This window comes from Cavia porcellus, unplaced genomic scaffold (assembly GCF_034190915.1).
Source record: "Cavia porcellus strain 051 isolate PalLab524CR breed Dunkin Hartley unplaced genomic scaffold, mCavPor4.1 scaffold_28, whole genome shotgun sequence".
NCBI classification, from domain to species: Eukaryota; Metazoa; Chordata; class Mammalia; order Rodentia; family Caviidae; genus Cavia; species Cavia porcellus.
In genome coordinates, this window is record NW_026947511.1 from 32653460 (window position 1) to 32675618 (window position 22159).

Genomic DNA, 22159 nt, shown 5'->3' on the forward strand with positions numbered 1-22159 from the left:
ACATGTCCAAGTAAAAACCTACATGTAGTCTTTATTCATAGTCTTCCAAAGCTGGAGGAAACTCCAGGTATCTCTCAGCCAGCAGGTGGGTAGAGTTGTGCATGTAGGAACCCAGAAGGGTCTCACCTGCATTGTGCTGAGTGAGAACAGCCAGATACAGAGGATGGGGCAGGGGCTGTGCAGTTCTATTGTGGAAAAGGCAGTCTTTCAGGACAGAAATAGGGTCAGTAGTTGCTCCAGGATTGGAGATGTGGGTGAAGATTACTAGAGGGACCCAAGGGAAGGAACCTTCTGCAGTGATGAAAATGTTCTGTGTCTATTATGGTGGGGGTTACATTACTGTGTCCAAACTTACTGACTTGTGCAGCTAAAAGATGAATTTTACTGTGTGTAACCTTGATACACTAAGAGGAGGACATGGGGTTTAAGAAACAGAAAATTTGATATAGCAAAGAATTCCCAAAGTAAGGGTTAATTTTATTCCAAGCAATAGGCATACAGAAGAATTGGAAATGCATACCTTGTAAATTAAAATAAGAGACAGAAGAACTCAAGGTTTTCCCCCAAGACAAATTCAATTTGATACAATAGTTTAGGATGAATTGATGATAAGCACACAGAAAAAAACAAACTAAAAACAGTATTTCCTAGTTCCATGGATTTTTAAGCAGATATACAAGGAAAGAATTTAATGATGGTTCTTTGCTGACTCCACTGTAAATATTAAATTTTATATTAACTAAGATTTTTGCCAAGAACGTTTTAAACAAGATTATGAAATATTAAGAGCATGGAGACTCTGCATATGGGTTAGGAGTGTGGGACTAAACCAGGTAGTGCCAGATAGGACAGCTGTAAGATGAAAAGTGATTGTCCGTGGGTAACAAGAGTTAGGGTTGTTTGCTCAGACAAGGTGACACATGCCTGCAAACTCAGTACTGGAGATGCTGAGGAAGGAGGGTCCCAAGTTCAAGTCTCACATGGATTACCCAATGAAAGCCTGTCTCAAAATAAAATATAAAAAGGCCTGGGGATGTCGCTGAGTGTGAAGGCCCTGGGCCTAATCCCCAGTCTGCAAAGAAAAGGAAGGAAGGAAAAGGTGTAGTTTAGAGATACAGACTGGAGGCTTATTTTGTCAAAATGTAAAACTTAGTATATTTTAAATTTTTCTTCTTCATTTTAAAGAGAATAAATCCAAGGAAAGTAAAACAGAATAAAACCAATCAAAATAAACCAGTATAAATGATACAGGACTTCAAAACCTTACAAAATCAATAATAGTTACCATAATGCCTTTTGTTGTCTTCAAAATAGCTTCAGATTCCTTCAGATGTAGTAAAAATAGAACAGAACAGAATAGAATAGAAACAATAAAAACAAAACAATGAATGCAATAAAGGATTTCAAAACAATCCTATATCAAAATTGCTACCATAATATATCTTGCTAGTTTTGAAATAGCTGCACATGCCATCAGATTTAACACGATCAAACAAAAGAGAATAAAACCCAACCTAACAAAACGTTGAAAATGATATGGTTTCCAGGTGGAGATGGCTTCCTGGTGAGGGCTGGTTTTCTCTCCCCATAGTATGCAAAAGGCATTGACTCACGGAGAAGGGCTTGGGTCTGGCAGTCCCCACTCTGGCAGTGGCCCACACATGGTGCTGATTCCGAAATTTTCTATTATGTGAAATAACTGTTCTTCAGTAACACCCGCTAAATAAGATAGAAATCAGTTGAAAATACATGAATGTTTTCTGATGTAAAAATCCCTCAATAGATCCTGAGTTTGATTCCAGTACCTCCCACCCACCCCTCAATGAAGATGAGTAACTCTTTTGTCTTTTTGAGACAGGGTCTCACTATGTGGTTCAGGCATGCACTACCCCACCTGGCTACCTGCAGAAATACTAAAAGAATCAAGTTCAAATCTTCATTGTCTGAATTCTAAAATAAACATACCACTTAAGAAGGCAGCCTCTGCCATTCTTTGTGGGAGGCCCTGTACCATATCTGCTGTGCTTTAGGGTGGCAGAGAAATGTTAGTTCTTTGCAGAGAGAACCATGACTGGGGATTGTAAGGAATAATAGTGCAAGGCAGAGTCCAGCTGAGACCACCAGGCTTGTGTAAAGGCAGCATGGAGTGGAATTTATTGTACCTGGGTTCAGGTGGACAGAGGGCAAAAAGGCCATCTGTAGGGAGCAAAGAGAAGCAGTTTTTTTTTTTTTTTTTTCTTTTCATTTTCATTTTCATTTTCATTTTTATCGGTACCGGGCATCGAACTCACGACTGCCTGCTTGCAAGGCAGGTGCTTATGCCGCTGAGCTAAATCCCCAGCCCCGAGAAGCAAGTTTTTTTTAACAGAGCTTAAAAGAAGGCAAGGGACTTATATTAGGTAGGAAAATCTTAGGAAAGCTCAGTGGTTAAAAGTCTTTTAATGTTTTGTGCCTCAGCAGACAAAGTTCTTGAGGTGTCTGATGTGAGTGCTTGGATGTCTTTAGATGTCTTCCTGGTACTTGCCAGGATCCGTGTTCTATCTTACCTCCTTTAAGATATCCTGTGTCTGCCGAGGGCATGGTGCCGAGCTGAGAACAGTGCCTCTGCTGGCAGACAGCCTGAGTACTGGGAAAGTCCGGTCCGGTCAAGCCTTTCAGGGGTCACAGACAGCAAACAGCTTCGGATAAACAGGATGCTTTGTGAAACACGTTTCCCCCCAGGACTTTCCACAGAGTACTTCCTGAGAAAGAAAGGATATATAACAACTGAAATACAAATTATCGTTAGGTAAGTCTCTCATTATTAGCATCTACTTCTCTTCAGTTCATAATGTTTTCTGTTGCAGCGTTCCCAGAATCCCATGGGCCTTCGCCATGACGGAAGTGTGTGGCGTGATTCTGTGCTACATTTGGCTCCTGGTTCTTCTTCTTCACAAGCACAGGTACCACACTAAAAGACTATTGTGACGCTTCTGTCAGGTCACCTAGCAGTGGCCCCAGTCCTTGAATTTTTCAGGTTACAGTAATTTTCTTCTCTGGTCAGTGTGACATAGTTATTAATAATGCAAAGGAAAATGTTTGGGGTTAGAGCAACAAAAAAATTAGTGTAAAACAATATTGCAGAGGAAGATCAGAGCTGGGCATTATTAACCGTGGGGCAAGCCTTGCCAGTCTGGCCTTGTTTGTTTGTTTGTTATTTTTCTTAAGAAACAAACTGGAAATGTCATTTTCTACAGAAGGATAGGGACTTCTCCAAGGATAATGGTTGGTCAGATATTTGGATGGAAGAAGTTGTTCTTTGCTTGGAGGAGGCCCAAGTAGAAGGAGATTAATTTGCATACTGTGTGCTTGTATCTGTGTACTTTGCTTCAGATGGTGTAGGAAGCTGCTAAATAGAGAAAGCATTCTCAGCACCAAGAAATATAAAGGGAAGGACTTTTTTTTAACTGAAAAAAGAAGGGAAGCATAGAGGAGAGGAGGGTTTATGGGAAAATTACTTGATTTAAGTAAAAAATAAGGCCTAGAAAAGAAAAATTTAAAGAACTACAAAATTTGTGTTTGTTGCTGTCCATTGTTTTTGCAACTCTAGAGAATAAGGGCTTTTGTTGTCATTATTAGTCCTTTCTCCTCACCAGGAAGTGCTGAGGTAACTACATGATGGGCTTTTATGTCCTACACTGAAGCTATTTCAGTGCCTCCAGTGTGAAAAGGAAGGTTGATGATGACTATTCTTGTCAAACTCTGAGCCCATATTCAGCCTCTTTCTGTCCTATTTTGTCTTATTTAACAGCAATATCTTAAATTCTGGATGGCTTAAAATCAGATATGGTTTGAAAATATTACTGTTGCTTTCTGGTTAGCTTTGTCTCACAAGACCCCATGGATTTGAACTTGCCTACTTCTTGAATCAAAAAGAAACATTATAGGAAACCTTTTTGTTACTAAAACATAGTAAAGGCCAGTTAAATATAAGTAATAATGTACACTTAGTCAAAGAAACTATTTCTCAAAATATGGTCTTTGTGTCACTTTTTTTGCTGGGGGGAGATACTGGGGAATGAACTCACAACCTCGTGCTTGCCAGGCAGGCACTTATGCGCTGAGATAAATCCCCTGTGTCATTTTTCTTACTCACCTGGACATTTGTTAGAGTATAGTTACCAAGGTCCAGCCCAGAAGTACACACTGAAGTTTGAGACATACCCACCCCTGTGTTGGATATGTGCTTTTTTTTTTTGAAGGAGACAAGACTATTTTGAAAATTTGTAAAGCAAATGTCCCCAAGAATCTTAGTCTGTCTGGATTTAGGACATTTAAATAAATAATATACTAGTATGAATAGATGATTATCCAAATTATAGGTATTCCAGATTTTTGTTGCATATATACTTAATATAAAATAGTATTTAAAAAATATTTTAGAACTTTAGGAAAAGAGTATCAGCTACTGTTATTAACTAGTTTGATTTTTTGTTTGTTTTTTTGAAAGAGGGTTTATTATGTAATTCATTCTGGCCTTGAACTCACCTTGTAGCCTGGTTTGGTCTTGAACGCACAGCAGTTCTCCTGCCTCAGCCTCCTGAGTGCTGGAATTACAAGCATATGCCACCATACCCACTCAACTAATTTTTTTTTTAATGAGCAAAAAAATTCTAGGCTTTTAGGGGATTATCTCTTATAAATAAGTAATTTTGAGCCATGAACAGTTTATGGGTAATAGGACTAAGCTTACAGGTGTTACTTCCATCTTGCAGAACTCTCCTAGTTGTGTTTTATCACTGTGTGATTTTAGAATCCAAATGATGTATGGATTGTGCAGTATGGCAGGCAGGCACCACATGTGGCGATTGAAATTTAAGTTAATGTTAGAAGTAAATTTTAAATTTTGTTCTTATTACATAGCCTCATTTCAAGTACTCAGAAGCCACATGCAGGTAGCATCATGGACAGTGCAGCTGTAGAGCATCTCAATTCTGCAGGATTCTGCTGATTGTATAATGATGCCTTAGGGTTTCTCCACTTTCCCAGAAGTCTAGTGGTTTTTCTGTTCGCTTTCCCTTTAGGTAGACATTTGATGCCTGGGGTTTTCCAGTATGTTTTCCTCTGATCTTGCCCTCTTTGGTCGCTCTGTTCACAGGTCAATCCTTCTGCGAAGGCTCTGTAGTCTGATGGGCACTGTCTTCTTGCTTCGCTGCTTTACCATGTTTGTGACCTCCCTCTCCGTGCCAGGACAGCACCTGCAGTGCACTGGAAAGGTAGCCTGCTGCCTTCTGTGTCCCTCACTCTTTGTCTTGTTCTTATTGATGGCACAATACATGCAATACGGCTAAGATTGTGCCTTTACTATCGAGATGCGCTTCTTGGTAGTGATAGTATCTAAAATAAACCTCTAGAAATAATTTAGTAATAGTTTTTCTTAGACAGGCTCTGATCCCCTTGTTATTTCTAATCATTGATACGAGCGCTATGCTCAGCTAAAGAAAAAAATTTTCAGTTTTCTTTTTCCCTAACATTTTCCCTTTTCCACAGTCCTTGGCATCTTTAGGTCCTTGTTTGTCATGATATGATCTCGCATTGCCCTCATCACCCCTTTTTAAGAATTCCTCATAAGAGGCTGGGGGTTTAGCTCAGCGGCATAAGCACCTGTCTTATGAGCACACAGTTGTGAGTTTGATCCCTGGTACCAAAAAAAAAAACCAAAAAATAGAACCCCTCATAAAATGGGGTACCCAGAGCTTTATATCCTTTCTGGAATATACCAAATGATAGATTTTGTTTCTGTTTTTGTTTTATGCTTTGTAGCTTCTTGTTTTTGGTATAAAGTAGATGTGTCTCTTTTGGCTAACCTGAAGAAGGAGAAAGAAATTAAACTAATAGGATTGAAAAATGTGATGTGAATTACTTGCTAAAAAACATTATGAGAGCCAAGCATGATGATGCATACCTGTAATCCCAGCACTCGGGAAGCTGAGGCAAGACAGTCACCGTGAGTTCAAGACCAGCCTAAACTACATAGTGAGACCTTGTCTCAAACAAACAAACAAAAAAAAACCCCACAAAAATTGTTTTGAATCTTTAAAAAAAAAATCACCTATACTTGATATAAAACACTGGTTGTTGCAACTGATTAAATTTGGACAAAGGAATTTATTATTCCTACTTTTCTAAATCTTCCAAGTGTTGCTTCTGTATTTCCCAGTATTCAAGTATACATACCACTCTTCTGTTGTTATTTTAATACTGCTTGTAAGATAAAATTAGGTGTCAGTTCCTGTTCTATAGTATAAATAGCTGACATACAACTAGGGAAGATTAAGCAGCCAAAGGAGATCAAGAGCTAAAGATATTACCCTTGAGCTGAAGGGTAACTGCTTTCTCCAGATCCCAGGAGTGTTTAGACTGAGTAGTAAGAAAAGGAAGCTGGCTAATGTGCTTAAGATCTAGTACAAAGGAAATACTTTATTTTACCCTAAAGGGAAGAGTGGTTTGAGATTTTTTTATTATTGGCAAAAAGGAAAAGTAATGGTTTTTAATTATATAAACTTATTGTTTAAAAAGTCAAATTATGTTAAGATTCTTGCTGGAGTTTAAGAGCAAAAACCCCAGTTCCTGGGGACCCAGTAGGCTGGGCGTGGGCACATGTCCCAAGGTACCAGTCGAGGACACAGCAGAGGCAGAGGGCAAGAAAGGAGCTAGAATCAGCATGGCTGTTCTGGGAAGCTCAGACGGAGGCTTGAGATCTGTCTTTGAGGAGCTGAGGAAAGCTTTGGAAGCAAAGGCAAGGACTAGTGGTTGACGTGGTTGGCATCATAGGTAATCCTGGTCGTGGCATAGCCTGATTATCAGATTGGTACCTCAGGACTGGTTCTGCAAGGTTCTTGGAGAGCCATCATCCTAGCAGTCATGAGATGACAGCCCCTACTAGTGACCAGTAGGTGGAGGGACAGGTTTGATTCCTGTGTGAGGTAATTTCTCCTACTTGGTGGGGAAGGGTATGACCTCATTATAGGGTGGTCTGTGAGGTTCTGCTTTTTCTGAAAAAAGGTGGCTTCATGTTTAGGACATGAGTGGAGACTTAAGAATTGGACATTGCAGCCAGGCATGGTAGTGCACACCTGTTACCCCACCACTCGGGAGACTGAAGCTGGAGGATTGCTGAGAGTTTGTAGCCAACCTGTGCTACATAGTGAATTCAAATCCAAGCTGAACTACATAGGGTGACCCTGTGTGTGTGTGTGTGTGTGTGTGTGTGTGTGTGTGTGTGTGTGTGTGTGTGTGTGTATGTGTGAGAGAGAGAGAGAGAGAGAGAGAGAAACATGAACACTGGGCATTGTAAAAGCTGCCAATCTAATTTCCCTATAAGTCCTGAAAATAATTTACTCTTGTTTTGGCGTCTGCACTCTTGAAGAAAAATAGATAGGCCAGGCTAGTGATAGTGAACTATTTACAGACCAAGTGCCCAAATTGCAACCCAGAACCCACTTATTTATCGCAAAGTGCCAGCACTGCAATTAAACCTGACTACTCAGTGTTCAACTGCTGGTACACTCATGCCAAAAGACATAGTTCACTCATGCCATAGGCTTGCTACCACCGAGCCAGTAAATTTAGGGGTAATGAACCTTGTGCTACAGAAACTCCTTCAGTGTCAAACATGTCTTTGTGAAGACCCGAGCAGGGATCTGAAATAAAGTTTTAAGATAATAAATGAGGCTTTTTTTTTTTTTTTTTAATGAAGGCAGAGATGCTAAGCTCATCCTGCTTTTAAGTTACCAGTAGACCAGTAGACCAGTAGGCCCAGCACCTAGGTCTTTGTTAAAACATAATTTCTTTTTGTTTATTTTTGAGACAGGGGCTTGCTGTATACTCCAGATTGGCCTTGAGTTCATTGTGTAGCCCAGAATGGCCTTGAACCTGTGATTCTCTTGCCTCAGCCTCTCAAATGTCGGGATTACAACATGTGCACAAAGCCCAGCTATAACATCATTTCTTTTTTTTGGTCTTTTTTGTTTTTTATCGGTACCAGGGATCGAACTCACAGCTGCACACTTGCAAGGCAGGCGCTTACGCTGCTGAGCTAAATCCCCAGCCCCCACAACACCATTTCTAAGCAGAATTCTTACTCACAGAATGAAAGGATCATAGTGCAGCTTTTTTTTGGGTACTGAGAATTTAACTGAAGACCACGAGCTTGCTAGCCAGGTGCTGTGCTGAGATGTATCCCCCAGCCCTTGAGCTCTATCCCCGGCCTACTGTTCTTTATCTTATTTTTTTTTTAATGTTGTTTACTTTGTTGATAGAATATATGGCTATATTTCTATTTTTAACAGTTTCATGATATTCTATTGTATGGTTTTCCAATCTCTAAATGTACATTTTAGTTGTTTCCACATTTTATTATTTGTAAACAATGCCAGATTTGTATTTGTACTTTTTTTTATTCTCTTTTATTAGTACATATTTAATACATCGTGAATACATTCACCTTGGAGTTTGTAGATATACCTATTGCATCTTAGTCCTTTTTACTTCCCCTTTTTTGTCTCCTCTCATTCATCTCCCTCTATCTCTAGATTCCCTTCCCATCTGCAAATTGTCTACCTCCTCATTTCCTATTATCTGTTATTTTGCTCTTTAAATTATTTACACTTTGGATTTCTTAAATAAAGGAAACAATGGGGTGTTTTGCTTTCTATGTCTGGTTTTTTCACTTAGCATTATGATAAGGGCTTCCCTTCTGATTTTTACAAATGACTCAAATTTATCCTTCTCATGACTGAGTAGGACTGCATTGTATGTATGGACCATTGTTTAAAATCCATTCTTCTGTCAGTGGACATACAGGCATTGTCCTGTGTCTAAGAGTTAACTAACTCTTGTGAACTTGCTGCTCTAAACATGAGTGTGCATGTATCACTGAAGTAAAATGCTTCCACCGTCACTTTACTCTGGGAACATTTTTATTTTGCTGATACCTTCTGGAATCCATTAATTATTCAGAAATGAATTGTTTAATCTCCACGTGTTCATGTAATTTCTTTGGTTTCTTTTGCTGTTGATATTTAGCTTCATTCCAATGTGATCCAGTTCATTTCTTGTGTTTATTTAGGCATGCTTTATGGCTTACAATACGATCTGTTTTGGAAAAAGTTGTGTGTGACACTGAGAAAAACGTGTACTTTGTTAGGTGAAGCACTGCAAATCTTTGTTAAATCCACTTACTCAATGTTATGGTTTAACTCTGATATTTGTGTTAATTTTTTCTGGTTGACCTGTTTAATTGAGAGTAGGGTATTGGAAGTATGATTGTTTGGGGATCTGTCTGTTCTTGTATGTCCAGGAGGGTTTTTTCCCATAAAGTTGGGTGCTCTGGGCCTGGGGATTTAGCTCAGTGGCATAGGCACCTGCCTGGCAAGCTCTAGGTTCTGAGTTTGATCCCTGGTACCACCAAAAAAAGAAAGAAAAAAAAGTTGGATGCACTGGCATTTGGTGCATAGATGTTTACAATTGTGGTTGTTTTTTGTTTTTTTGGTACCTGGGATTGAACTCATGACCTCCTGGGCTTAGAGTGCTTAGCTAAATCCCCGGCCCCAGTGTTTGCAATTGTTACCTTCTCCTGTTGAATTGTTCCTTTGCCACTATGTAGAGGCTGTCTTTGTCACTTTTCATCAGTTCTGGCTTGAAATCTGCTAGGTCTGAAAGTAAGACAGGTACTCCTGCTTCCTTTGAGCTCAGGGTGCATGGAGCATCATTTTCCATTCTTTCACCTTTAACTTTGCATTTGTGTTTGAATGAGGTATATTATCTGTAAGCAGCATATAGATGCATTTTGCTTTTTGAGCCAATCTGCCAGTCTGTTTTTTGACTGAGAAGACTCTTGACATTCAGAGTTATTACTGTAAGGTGCTTATTGAATCCTATCATTACATTAGTTTTCCAGTACTGATTTCTTTCTTTTTTTCTTTTGGTACTGGGGATTGAACTCATGACCTTGCACTTACCAAGCAGGTTCTTGTGCTGCTGAGCTAAACCCTCAGCCCCTTTTGTTTTATTTTATTTTTTCTTTTGTTTAACTATTCTCCCAGTTAAATGTATATTTTCCTGTAGTCTCTTTGGTACTGGGTGGCCGCCCTAACTCTGTCTAGAATTCCCTTGAGTATTCTGTAATGCTGTTTTAGCAATTATGTATTTCTTTAGCATTTATCATGGAAAGTTTTATTTAGTTTTAAAAGCTGATTTTGTAGGATATAGGAATCTGAGTGGGCATTTGTTTTCTTTTAGGGCTTGAAAAACTTTGCTTCAGGCTCTCTTGGCCTTTTAAGGTTTGTGCTGAGAAAACACTAACTCTGATAGACTCCCTTTATAAGTAACTTTGTAGCTTTTCTCTAACAGCTGTTGATCTTCTCTCCTGTTGAATTTCTGGAATTTTGCTTAGGATGTGTCAGGGAGAATTTCTTTTTCTGGTTATAACTATTTGGGGTTCTATATGACCTGTTGTACTTGAATATTGAATTATTTCCTTAGAATTGGAAGATTTTCTGATTTCAGCAAATAATTTTTTTTTAAACCTTTGGAGTCATCTTCTAATTGTTCCTTTATTCTGGTAAGGTTGGAATCTTTTGAGAAAGTTAGTTTCTTTTGGGTCATGTAGTAGTTGGATGTGTGCGGGGTATCTTGGGTTTTTGGGGGGGAGGGGTATCAGGGATCAAACTCATGACCTTGCGCTTGCAAAGCAGGTGCTTATACTGCTGAGCTAAATCCTCTGCTCTTGTATCTTGTTGTTCTTAAGGTATCATTGAAATACAGTCTACTAAAAAAAGAAGAAAAGAAATACAGTCTACTATATCTATTTTGTCTTCTCTTCTGATTCTCTGTCATCATATTAGTTGAATGGTCACTGGGGATATGGCTCAGTAGTACAGCACCTCCCTGGCAAGTGTGAGGTTGTGAGTTTGATTCCCGGTACCAAAAAATAAAAATAAAAAAAGAATTCCTATATTGGTTGAATCTGCTAGCCATGCTTTTTATTGAATTTTTCTTATCTTGTGTTTCTGCTTTCTTTCTTTTTTTTTCTACTTGCTTTCTTTTCATATTTCTAATTCTTTACCTAACTGATTATTCATGTCTTGTTTAACCCAATTAGTATATTGTTTTTGTTTCTTGAAGCTTGTCAAGCATTCTTTTATCTGTTTAATAAAAAATCTCTTTAAGCTCACTAAACATCTTAGGAAATTGCTTGTGTATCTGTCCTTTGAGCTTTTCAAACATTTTGACAATATGGTTTTTGAGTTGATTGCCTGTGTTTTTCACTACTTCAGTATCCATGAGACCAGTGTTTGAGGGGCTGAGAGTTTTCGGAGGCATCTTATTGCTTTGCTTTCTTATATTTCTATTATTTTTGTGCTGCAGGTTGAAGATTGGTTAGGGTAGAAAAACTGTGTACAACAGAGATCTCTTTAATTATAATCTGTCTCCCTGTGGGTGTCCTTGGTCTGGCTATGTTTTGATGTTTATACCCCTCTTTAGCCTACTCAGTGTAATATTTGAGGGTCTTCTGGGCACTTGCTCTCCAGTGCCACAGAGGAGAAAATGATCTGCAGGAATTTTTCTTTCTTCTTTTTGGCATTTTGAGACAGTTTTGCTTTGCAGTACAGGCTGGTCTTGAACTAGCAGTGCTCCTGCTGCCTCAGAACTGCAGTAATGATGACACAAGGACAGACTAGATACTGGCATACAATAAAAAACAACTGACAGAAACAGCTATGCCACCACTCATGATAGCCAAGAAACCAAATAATGATAAGAGTTGGAGACAAACCAGATAGTGGCATACTTTAAAATGTAATAAAAGCTACAGCTTTACCTCCCTTGTCAATAGAAAAGCAACCTGTAATAAGAATGTAGACAGAACGAAAGACAAACCAAATACTGACATACAGTAATTATCTACTAAATGCAACAACTGTACCATTAATAATAGAAAGGAATACAGTAATAGTAGCATTTAGTCAATTAAATATCTAAAATATTAATAAGGGCTTAATAGTAATAATAAAATGGAGGCAGCAGGAAAGGAAAAAATGAAAGAGTTAAAATTTGGAAAAGAGAAGAAGGAAGAGAGAAATGTAAAATAAAGAATCCAGTCAGACATGGTGTCACATACCTGTAATCCCAGCACCCGGGAGGCTGAGGTAGAAGCACTGCTGTGAGTTTGAGGCCAGCCTGGGCTAGTGAATTCTGAGGGCTGCTTGAAATAAATGAGACTCTGTCTCTAAATCAGTCTATCAATCTGCCGATCAAATGAACCCAGTTAAAGAACAAATAAACTTAGTAGAAGCCTGGCTTGATGGCACACATCTGTAATCCTAGTATTTGGGAGGCTGAGGTAGGATCACCAGGAGTTCAAGGCCAGCTTGGGCTACAGCCTGAACTAGTCAATGAGACCTTGTCTCAAAAAAAAAGGAGAGTAAGCTAGAACTAACAGAAAAAAGGAAACAAAAATCCTCTGTGTGGATGAGTGTTTTATTTCCCAAGCCTGTGGTCTCTGAACCCACAGATATGGCAGAGGGACTTCAAGTCACAGCTGGGGCTTCTTTTGTTTCCATGCCCTTGTTGCTGTGTAGATGCTGAGTCTTGCCCCAGCATTCTTGCTCGGCAGGGTCGGTCAGTGGTATGGCTTCTGCCTTACAGCTATCCAAGCAACTCTGACCCCTCTTATACCCCAAGCCATTTATGTTTCCACCTAGCCTGACAGCCTGTGGGCTTATGAGACACCCCCCTTGCTCCAGATGGCCCTGTGCCCACGCCCCTCGGGATGTGTTCACAGTCCAGGCAATAGAGAAGGCAGGCAGCTCACCAAGATACCTGTGCTGTATGAAATAGGGGACTTCAAAGGGTCTGCTGGACCTAATGCCACAGCACTTCCAGACCAGCCCTTCCAGAAAACCACTTGTGGCTGGCCTGGCTTCTCACACAGAGTGGGAGCACTGTATCTTTCCTGGCCTGGGTGTGTGTGCGTGTGCGTGCGTGCGTGCGTGCGTGCATGTGTGTGTGTGTGTGTGCGCGTGCGCGTGTGACCATGACCAGTCTGCTTCCCCTCTGACACTGTGTCTTGTGGCTGTCCCCTACCCAGTCACTGCGGGAGGCAACGCCAGAAACCCTGAGGTGTGTCTTCTGATTCCCAGAGTAGCTCAGTCTTAAATCCTGCCCAAATGGCTCCTGATTAATCAACTCCCAAGTATGGTGCATGCTGCAGTGGATTTCTCCTCCAGCCCTCGCCTGCCGTGTGGAAGGAGTCACTTGCCGAGTGGAAACCCACACTGTTTGCAGTTCAGCGTAGCAGGCTTTTCATGGGCTAGACTGCTGGCATGCTGTTTCTCCTGGGCTGCACCCTCCCAGGCTTCCCTCCGTGTGTGGAGGCAGAGCTCCAGACCGCTTAGTCCTTTTCTTGTGTGTCTTCAGTTTCTGCCGTTCTCTGTGGTTTCTCGATTTCCGTTGGTTATTTCTGGATTCTCAGAGCTCTTTTTCCTTCTTTGATAAGTTGTTTTCCAGGCATCTGCATTCAGTTCCTAAGAGGCTGTGCTCTGCTGTCGACCTTCATGCTGCCATTTGCTCTTGCTTGTTTATTTCTTTTGGATGAGTTCTTGGAAGTAGAGTGATGGAATTAAAAGACACATGCACAGAAAAAGCTGTGTAGTATAGGTGTGGGGGTGTTGCTCAGGGGTAGAGAGCTTGCCTAGTACACATGAAGCCTTATATGTAATTCCTAGCACCACACACACAGGAGAAATTTTTAAAAATTATTTAAAAGTTGTGTTATACACTCCCAAAATGCCCACTTGAAAACTCTTGTGTATTGCCCATTTGTTTAAACAAAGATATATCTTCTACTTTGTTAGTTTGTTTGCTTTCTGCAATACTGGGATAGAACTAGGGGTACTGTACCCGAGTCACATTCCTAACCCAATTCCCGCACCCTGTTCTTAATGTATGTGTTATTCTGAGATAAGGTCTTGCCATGTAGCCTAGGTTGGCCTGAGCTTGCAGTCCTCCTGCCTCAGCTCTCAAGTAGACACTTTCCATTTTCTAAATAATTTTTATTTTTGTTCAGGGATATAGCTCAGCAGCATAAGTGTCTGCCTGGCAACTGCACGATCCTGAGTTCAATTCCTGGTACCAGTAATAATGATGATGATAATAATGATGATGATGATGATGATGATGATAAAAATTTTGAAGGATGACATTGAAGATTTGATTATATTTACTTTTTGTTTCCAGGCATAGTGTTCATCACTGAAAACCATTTGATAAAAAACAGCCCTCACAGCCAGGCATGGTGGTACACACCTGTAATGCCAGCACTCAGGAGGCTGAGGCAGAAGGATCACTTTGAGTTCAAGGTCAGCCTAGGCTACAAAGTGAGTTCAAAGCCAGCCCAAACTACGTAGTGAAACCCTGTCTCAAAAAAGAAAAAAAGGAAAAAAAAAAAAAAAAACAGTCCTCAGAGTAAAACCTTTTTCTCTCCCATTTTATTTTGTTTCATATCCACAAAGACCTATGGGCTTCTGTTAGACATTTCTGACTATTGTTCTATAAAAATAACTTCTTTTTAAGCCAAGGAGATGATGAAATTCTGTTGTGGAAATTAGACTAGGAAAGAAGAAATAATTAAAACATAATTTACTAGTTTTCTGATAACTAGTATAAACCATGAGTGTATTTTCTTTTGAAATAGATTATATTAGAGTAACATTAAATATTTTACCATGCTGGGTGGAGTGACAAATGTCACTGTAAATGTGAAGCCAAAGAGGCCAACTTGTGCTAAGCAGTGTGCCACAGCAACTATAATAAACATCCTGTGACAGAGACTGCAGTGTTGCACACCTTTGTAGTTGAAAATGTCTAAGGAAAGCATCCTCTTTCTACGGGAGAAAGGCTAGCTTTTCTACAGCCGACAAGTTGTGTGCATGCCAGCTTCCCGCCCTGTTCACACTGCTTATCATCGATCTTCAAGTTGCTGCCATTCTGATTAATGATATCTGATACGTTTAATACTTTTTAAAATATATTTAAGCCTATAGTCTGTTTTGCAAGGGCTATTTTCAGAGCTATTTCTGTGTGGTTCTCTGCATAACCAGTTCCAAAAATGCCAGAGAAGTGCATTTAGGGGAAGGTATTTTACTCTTCCCACAAAGCTGCTTGTATAGACAAGAGAATTGATGTCGCTGAATTGTGAGACAGCTATTGAGGAGAAGGATGGCTCCATGTGTACAGTGCTGCAGAAATAAATTAGATGCCATCCTGTGCTGCGTGCACATGGCCTGTCTTTGATGACTATTTTCTGTTATCAGTTATATATGGATATTTCTATTCAGATCTGCCCTGGATACTGTTAATTGCTTTGAGTTGTGAGATAACCTACTTATTGACCCATATTATTTGTGACAATCATTAAAAATAGAAAGGGAGATAGTAACTAGCAGTCAAATCCCTTACAGTGAGCTCCATAAGGCATCTTCATTATAATAAACTAATTGCTTGAAATTGCGTTCCCAGAAACGGGTTTAGGGACGGATCCAAGAACATTCATGATTGGGGAATTTAGGAATACTTAAAGCCAGTTTAACACCTTCTCTACTCCGAGTGTACTGCTCATTCTGCAATGATTTTTCTGGAAGAATGCATGAGAAATTTAGGTGGAAAGATGTGGCAGACTTGAGTCACTGGGATTTGCTTTCTTTTTAGTTTTTGAAACAGGATCTCACTGTGTAGCCCAGGCTGGCTCTGAACTCAAATGGATCCTCTGGAGCCTCCCAAGTGCTGGAATTACAGGGATGCACCACCACACCCGGCTAAGGAATTGCTTTCTTTTGACAGGCATCGGGTGTTCTCTGTCCTTGCCTGAGACATCCTCCTAGCAATCTCTTCTCTATAGGATTTTTTTGTTTTGTTTTTTTACTTTCAAGAGTACCACCTCATATACTCACTAGAGGTCATGGAAGAACCAAATTTTATGTGTTTATTTAGTACCTTCTCTTTATCTTCAATAATTCTTGAACTAGCTGTGATGGTACATGTCAGCAATCCCAGCTCTCAGGAGGCTGAGGCAGGTGAATCCCCGTTAGTTCCAGGCCGGTCTGGACTACACAGTGAAACCCTGTCTACAGCATGCCTTGCACAGTTAGGTGGACATACATGGTGTGATCAAAATATATGGTGAATGTTTGAATGATAAAATGATAAGTAAAAGGCACATTACTATGAATCCCCCTCAAAATTCTGCCCTTGCTTCGAACACAGTTCACACATAATTCTTTTTTTTTTTTTTTTAAACACATCATTCTTGGCAGCTCTTGAAGGCCTTTTCTGTGTTTTGTTGCACTGTCATGAATCTTGAATTGATTGAAAATGTTTAGCCTTCAAGGTTATTTTGACTTTGGGAAAAAGCTGGAAACCATTCAGTACCATGTCCAGAGAATGATGGGTAAGGACACACCATAATCTTTTTGTTTGACAAAATTGCTATAAACATTTTCAGTCACTTCAGAATATTGAGGCAACAACAAATGGACATTCACGAAACAAGACTTCCAGCTCTGGTTCAGAACACGGCAATAATGATGAGGGGTGGTGTGTTCAGAGTGAGAGGGGATTATTTTGAGGGGGATTCATGGCTGCATATCTTTCACTGCAGTAAAATTTTTAAATATTTGGCTGCCATTGGAAGGCTTGCAGGAAGCCTAAGGCTTCCTTCCTGCAAGCAGCCAGCACAGACAGGGAGAAATAGCCAGACCCATCCCTGCGTGAACGCTGCCACTGGGAAGCTCACTTCCCCCAGGTAACCAGTGTGGACAGGAAGAAACAGCCAGATACATGCTGTTTGCCTGCAGGCCAGCGAAGACACTTGCTTCCCGTGGGCAGCCAGTGTGGGCTGGGAGACTCACACAGACGTGCCCCTGTGTGCCTGCTGTTGACAGGGGCGTCCCACCCTGCAGCTATGCAGGCTGAGAGAAGCAGCAGCCAGCACACACCCATGGCCATTGGGGAGCCCCAGTGTAGCCACACAAGTCTGGAGAAACTTTGTCCTGTGCTCTGTTGCCTCCCTGGGAACCTGGGTTCGGAGGTGCCTGGCCCATTCCCTCCACTGCGTAGGGGCAGCCATCGTGGGAAGTGACTGGGAACCAGTTTGTTGGGAGGAACCCAGAAAAATGTCAAAATGAAGGAGCAAGAGACAATTTCAGACTTCCAGCCCACACCGAACAGATGTGGGAGATACAGTTATAGAAGAAAATGGAAGACATACACCTGAAATCTCTCAAAGGATAGTAACTGAAGTAAAGAAACAACTTAATCCCTCCCTGGTAAGCGGCGGCAGTATGGCCCACTGCAGCCCTTCCAGGGGGAGAACTAGTAGTGTTTCCTGAGATCCACGCCATGTTGGAACTTAGGACTTTGGGAAGCCAAGCCAGCACCTCCCCTCCCTGGTAAGTGGAGCCAGGGTGGCCCACTGCAGCCCTTCCAGGGGGAGAACCAACAGTGTCTCCTGAGATCCACGCCGTGTTGGAACTGAGGACGCTGTGAAAATAAATGACCATCCTGCCTCCCTGCTTAGCAATAGTGAACCTACTGCTACACGGCCTAGAGTCAAATATCCCACTTCCCTGATCATCCTCCCCCCCCCCCCCCGCCCATTAGCAAATGGGAACCAGAAATCTGAGTATCTCCTGGGAGGTTGACCATAAGTTCTATAGTGTTCTATATTTCATCTCATTTTGATATACGTGATTGAAAGAAGAACTATTATAAAGATAACAAAATATACTGTGATACCTATTACTGTTATCCAGGTAACCTGCTGTAAGTTCTGTACCAATTTCACTGTACGATCTTAGTTGGCTTTATTCTGCCTTGTTCTGTTGTATACTTTCAAAATAAAATTAAAAAAACAAAACAAAAAAAAAAAACTTAATGAGGTTGTAAAAGTAATCAAATCAGAAATAATATCTCAGGTAAAAGAAGAAATCATAAACATAAAGAATTGCTGAGCATATCTAAAGAAGACATAGATAAAAAAAGGACCATAGGAAAATGATGGAAACTTTGCATGAACAATATAGGAAGAAATTAGAATGCATGAAATAGATTCAAAGAGATATCCAGGAAATTAAAAACTCCATCAAAAGCTGGCAAAGCTACTTGAAAGAGACTGAAGATAAACTTTTCGTGCTTTTTTTTTGGCAGTACCAGGGATCCAACTCACGACCTCGTGCTTGCTAGGCTGGTGCTTATGCCACTGAGCTAAATCCCTGGTCCTTAAAGATAAACTTTTAAATCTTTAAGACTGGATTGCAGTTAGTGTTAGTGAAAGAAAAAATCTCTTAAAAATAACAAGGAACCAGGAATTAACAATTCAATGGGGGCTGGGGATTTAGCTCAGCGGCATAAGCGCCTGCCTTGCAAGCAGGCAGTCGTGAGTTTGATCCCCGGTACCAAGAAAAACGAAAAAGACCAAAAAAAAAAAAAAAAACAAAACAAAACAAAAAAACAATTCAATGGCTGAAAGATGATGTAAAGAAAATTGATTTAAATGTGATAGGTGTCAGTGAAAAAGCAGAGGCCAACACAAATGACATAAAAAGCCTATTTGCGGGCTGGGGATTTAGCTCAGCAGCATAAGCACCTGCCTTGCAAGCGTGTGGTCGTGAGTTTGATCCCTGGTACTGGTAAAAATACAGAAAAAAAAAGCTTATTTACAGAAGTAGTAGCTGAAAACTTCCCAAACATGGGAAAAGCGCCTGGCATACAGATATTTGAGGCATTTAGAACTCCAGCTAGCCACAACCAAAATAAATTTACACTCAGACATATAATCATCAAGATTCCAGAAATTCAGCACAAGAACAAAATATTAAAGACTGTTAGAGAAAAGAAACAGATTGCCTGTAAAGAATAATGCATCAGAATCACAGCAGACTTGTCAGCACAAACCATCAAGTCAAGAAGACCTTAAAGTATTTCGAATACTGAAAGAAAACAGCTTCCAACCTAGATTGATGTACCCTGTAAAACTATCTTTCAAAATTGATGGGAAAATAAGATACCTGCATGATAAAGAACAACTGAAGGAATTTATGACTACCAAAGCAACCCTACCAAGAACACTGAAAGCTATTCTAGAGCCATAAAGAGGACCATGGTTCCAGAAACAGCAGACGAGGATCACCAAACAGGGCAGGCAGTTGAACAAAGCGGGGAAGCAAGGGGCGGACAGCAGGAGCACAGCATGACAGAGGTGAGCCAGTGCATGCTGGCTGTAACCATTAATGTGGATGGCCACAATTCACCCATAAAAAGAAACACAGAGAGAGTGTGGATCAGGAAGCAAGATCCATCAATACGCAGTATACAAGAAATGCATTTAACTCGAGGAAATTCATAGACCGAAGGTCAAAGGAGAAAAAACAGTGTTCCATGTGACAGGAAACCAGAAAAAACCAGAGGTAGCTTGCCCATCAACCGCAGAATGGATAAAAATATGGTAATTTCATACAATGGAAAGCTACTCAGCTATAAAGAAGGATAATCTTGATACTCTTTAGGCAAATGGATGCAACTTTATATCATGCTCATGGGTGAAATGGTTCAGACTCATATGGGTGAACATCGTGTTATCTTCTAGCATGAAAAGCTGAAGAAGTTAGTGGGATCCAAAATGTATAGGTTTTTTGAAAGTGATAGAGCAAGAAGCATCTAAATAGGGAAGATGGTAACCATTTGTAGTTTCCTATTATCTTGTTTTGAATTCCTGTGTTGTTTTTATAGTTTTGTTAGGTTTGGTTTTATTCTATATTGTTGTTTGATTTTACCATGTCTGATGGTATGGGCAGCTATTTTGAAGATAATGGTATTATGGTAGCCATTATTGATTTATTATCTTGTTTTGAATAATGCCTTTATTTTCTTTTGATTTCGTTTTGTTTGTTTTTATGATGTCTGATGGTATGGACAGCTATTTTGAAAAAAACGAGATATTATGGTTACCCATTGTTGATTTCCTATTTTGTTTTGAAGTTCTGTATCATTTTCATTGTTCTGTTTTGATTAGCTTTGTTCGGTTTGTTTTAGTTTGGTTTGGTTTTATTCTCTTTAAAATTAAAATTTTTTTAATTTTTAAGAATTCAGGGCACATATAGCTTAGCACAAGTCATGAGGAGGAGGAAGTCATGAGTACGATCCTTGGAACCCCAAAAAAATAAAATAAAATTTTAAGAATTCTCGATGCTTATTGATTGCAGCTTATAGAACTTCAGCAGCTTTATTATGTGTTAAATTCCTTTTTAAAAGTGACTCATCCTTTTTTATAGTGGCTGTCACTCAAACCTTTCCTCTGAATGGTTTGCTTTTTAAAGTTTTACATGTGTCTGGGTGTGGTGGTGCACACCTGTAATCCCAACATTTTGGCAGCTGAGGCAGAAGATTCCCATGAGTTCACGGCCAGCCTAAACTACATAGTGAGACCCTGTCTCAATTAATCAGTAAATTTATGTGTGCAAATTGGGATTATATTTGGCTGCTCCTAGTAGGAAATTTAAAATGGGTATCCTGTATGATGGTTTGTTCTGTCCCATAAAAGAAGTCTGAAAGTAGGTTCTCCAAGTGTGCTACATAGTAACTGTATGAAATCATCAGCAACCTGTGGTGGCTGGGCCTGGTGGCACATGCCTGTGATCCCAGCACTTGGGAGACTGAGGCAGAAGGATCACTGTGAGTCTGAGGCCAAACTGGGCTATAAAAAAAAAAAAAAAAAAATTAAATAAACAGAGCTGGGCATATAGCTCAGCAGCATAGCACCTGCCTGGCAAGTTGAGAGGCCCTGAGTTTGATTTCTGGCACCAAAAATAAATGAACAAACAGCCAAAACCATGATGAGCCCATGATGAAATACTTTCTTTGGGCTCTGCTATTTTAACCCTTAGCTTGCATTCTCTAGGCCACTTTATGGTCCTGGACTGCTGCTGGAGCATCAATTCCCTTATCTAAGGCTAGGAGTGGTAGAAAGACCTCCTGAGAACTTTTTTTTTTTTTTTATAAACAGCCTTCTGCATTGGTCAGCTGAGCAAACACCCTAGAAAAACAGCTTAAAGAAGGAAAGGTTGATCTTGCTCACGTACAGGACCATAGCTGGCTGCTGCATTGCTTTTTGGCCTGTGGTGAGGCTGAAGGGTGCGCCAAAGAAAAACTGCTCCCTATTCCTGCAGCCAGAAGCGGAGGGAGAGAAGGGGACCTGGGCCTCTGTAGAGTCCCCAAGGTCACACTTGTCGCGTTCCACTCCTGCCAACTGGGACCCACCGCCCATTTCTGTTGCCCCTTGGTAGGGCCACTCTCAGTCAACCTGGAGGATGACGTTAAAGCCCTTAGGGTCCAGGATCTATTTTCTTGGTCCCACCTCAAGCATTGTTGCAGAGGGGATCAAGCCCTCGATGCGTGGAGCTTTGGGGGAACACTCCATGTTAAAACCGTAACAGCTGCCCAGAAATCCTTTACACTCACTTACCCTACTATGTGGAGCTTAGCTGCCTGGCCACGCCAGGCCAGAAGAGGGGCTGAGGAGCAGACTGACTGAGTGCGTGGCCATAGTCATACATGAGAGTTTCTGATACCAGTGAGGAATGGAAGAAGGAGTATTGAGCGGTAGCCTTTGGTCGCTGTCACAGCCTATTTTTAATGAGAGGAATAATCACCAAATACTACCATGATAGTGGGTTAAAAAAATTGGTGATTTTTCTTTTTGTCTTTTTGGGATCGGGTCTCCCTATGCAGTTCAGTTTGTCTAGACTCACTTTGTACCCCAGGCTGATCTCAAATGTGCAAGGATCATCCTGCCTTAGTCTTTTGAGTGCTGGGATAACAGGCGTGAGCCACCATTCCTGGCTTTAGAGATATTTTTGTCTTAGACTGACCTTTTCATTATAGAGGAATTATTTAAAGGAGTTTGAAACACAGCGATATCATTTAATTGCCAAATATTTTGAGTATAACTAAGCTTTTGACCATCCCTTTTTTGTTATTGTTGGTTTGGTTTGGTTTTTGAGAGAGTCTGGCTTTGTAGTATAGGCGGGCCTTAAACTCACTGTGGAACTCAGATTAGCCTTGA

General features: G+C 40.5%; 1 protein-coding gene across 4 annotated transcripts in view; it reads left to right on the forward strand.

Annotated features, from left to right (window-relative positions):
- Samd8 (sterile alpha motif domain containing 8) overlaps positions 1-22159 on the forward strand; it is a 63063-nt gene that overhangs the window by 35950 nt on the left and 4954 nt on the right. For all 4 annotated transcript variants that reach the window (XM_003473610.5, XM_005005342.4, XM_013156892.3 and 1 more), the window contains exons 3-4: positions 2847-2942; positions 5138-5255. In XM_003473610.5, coding sequence (XP_003473658.1) covers positions 2847-2942; positions 5138-5255 — 214 coding nt within the window. The remainder of the gene's footprint in view (positions 1-2846; positions 2943-5137; positions 5256-22159) is intronic.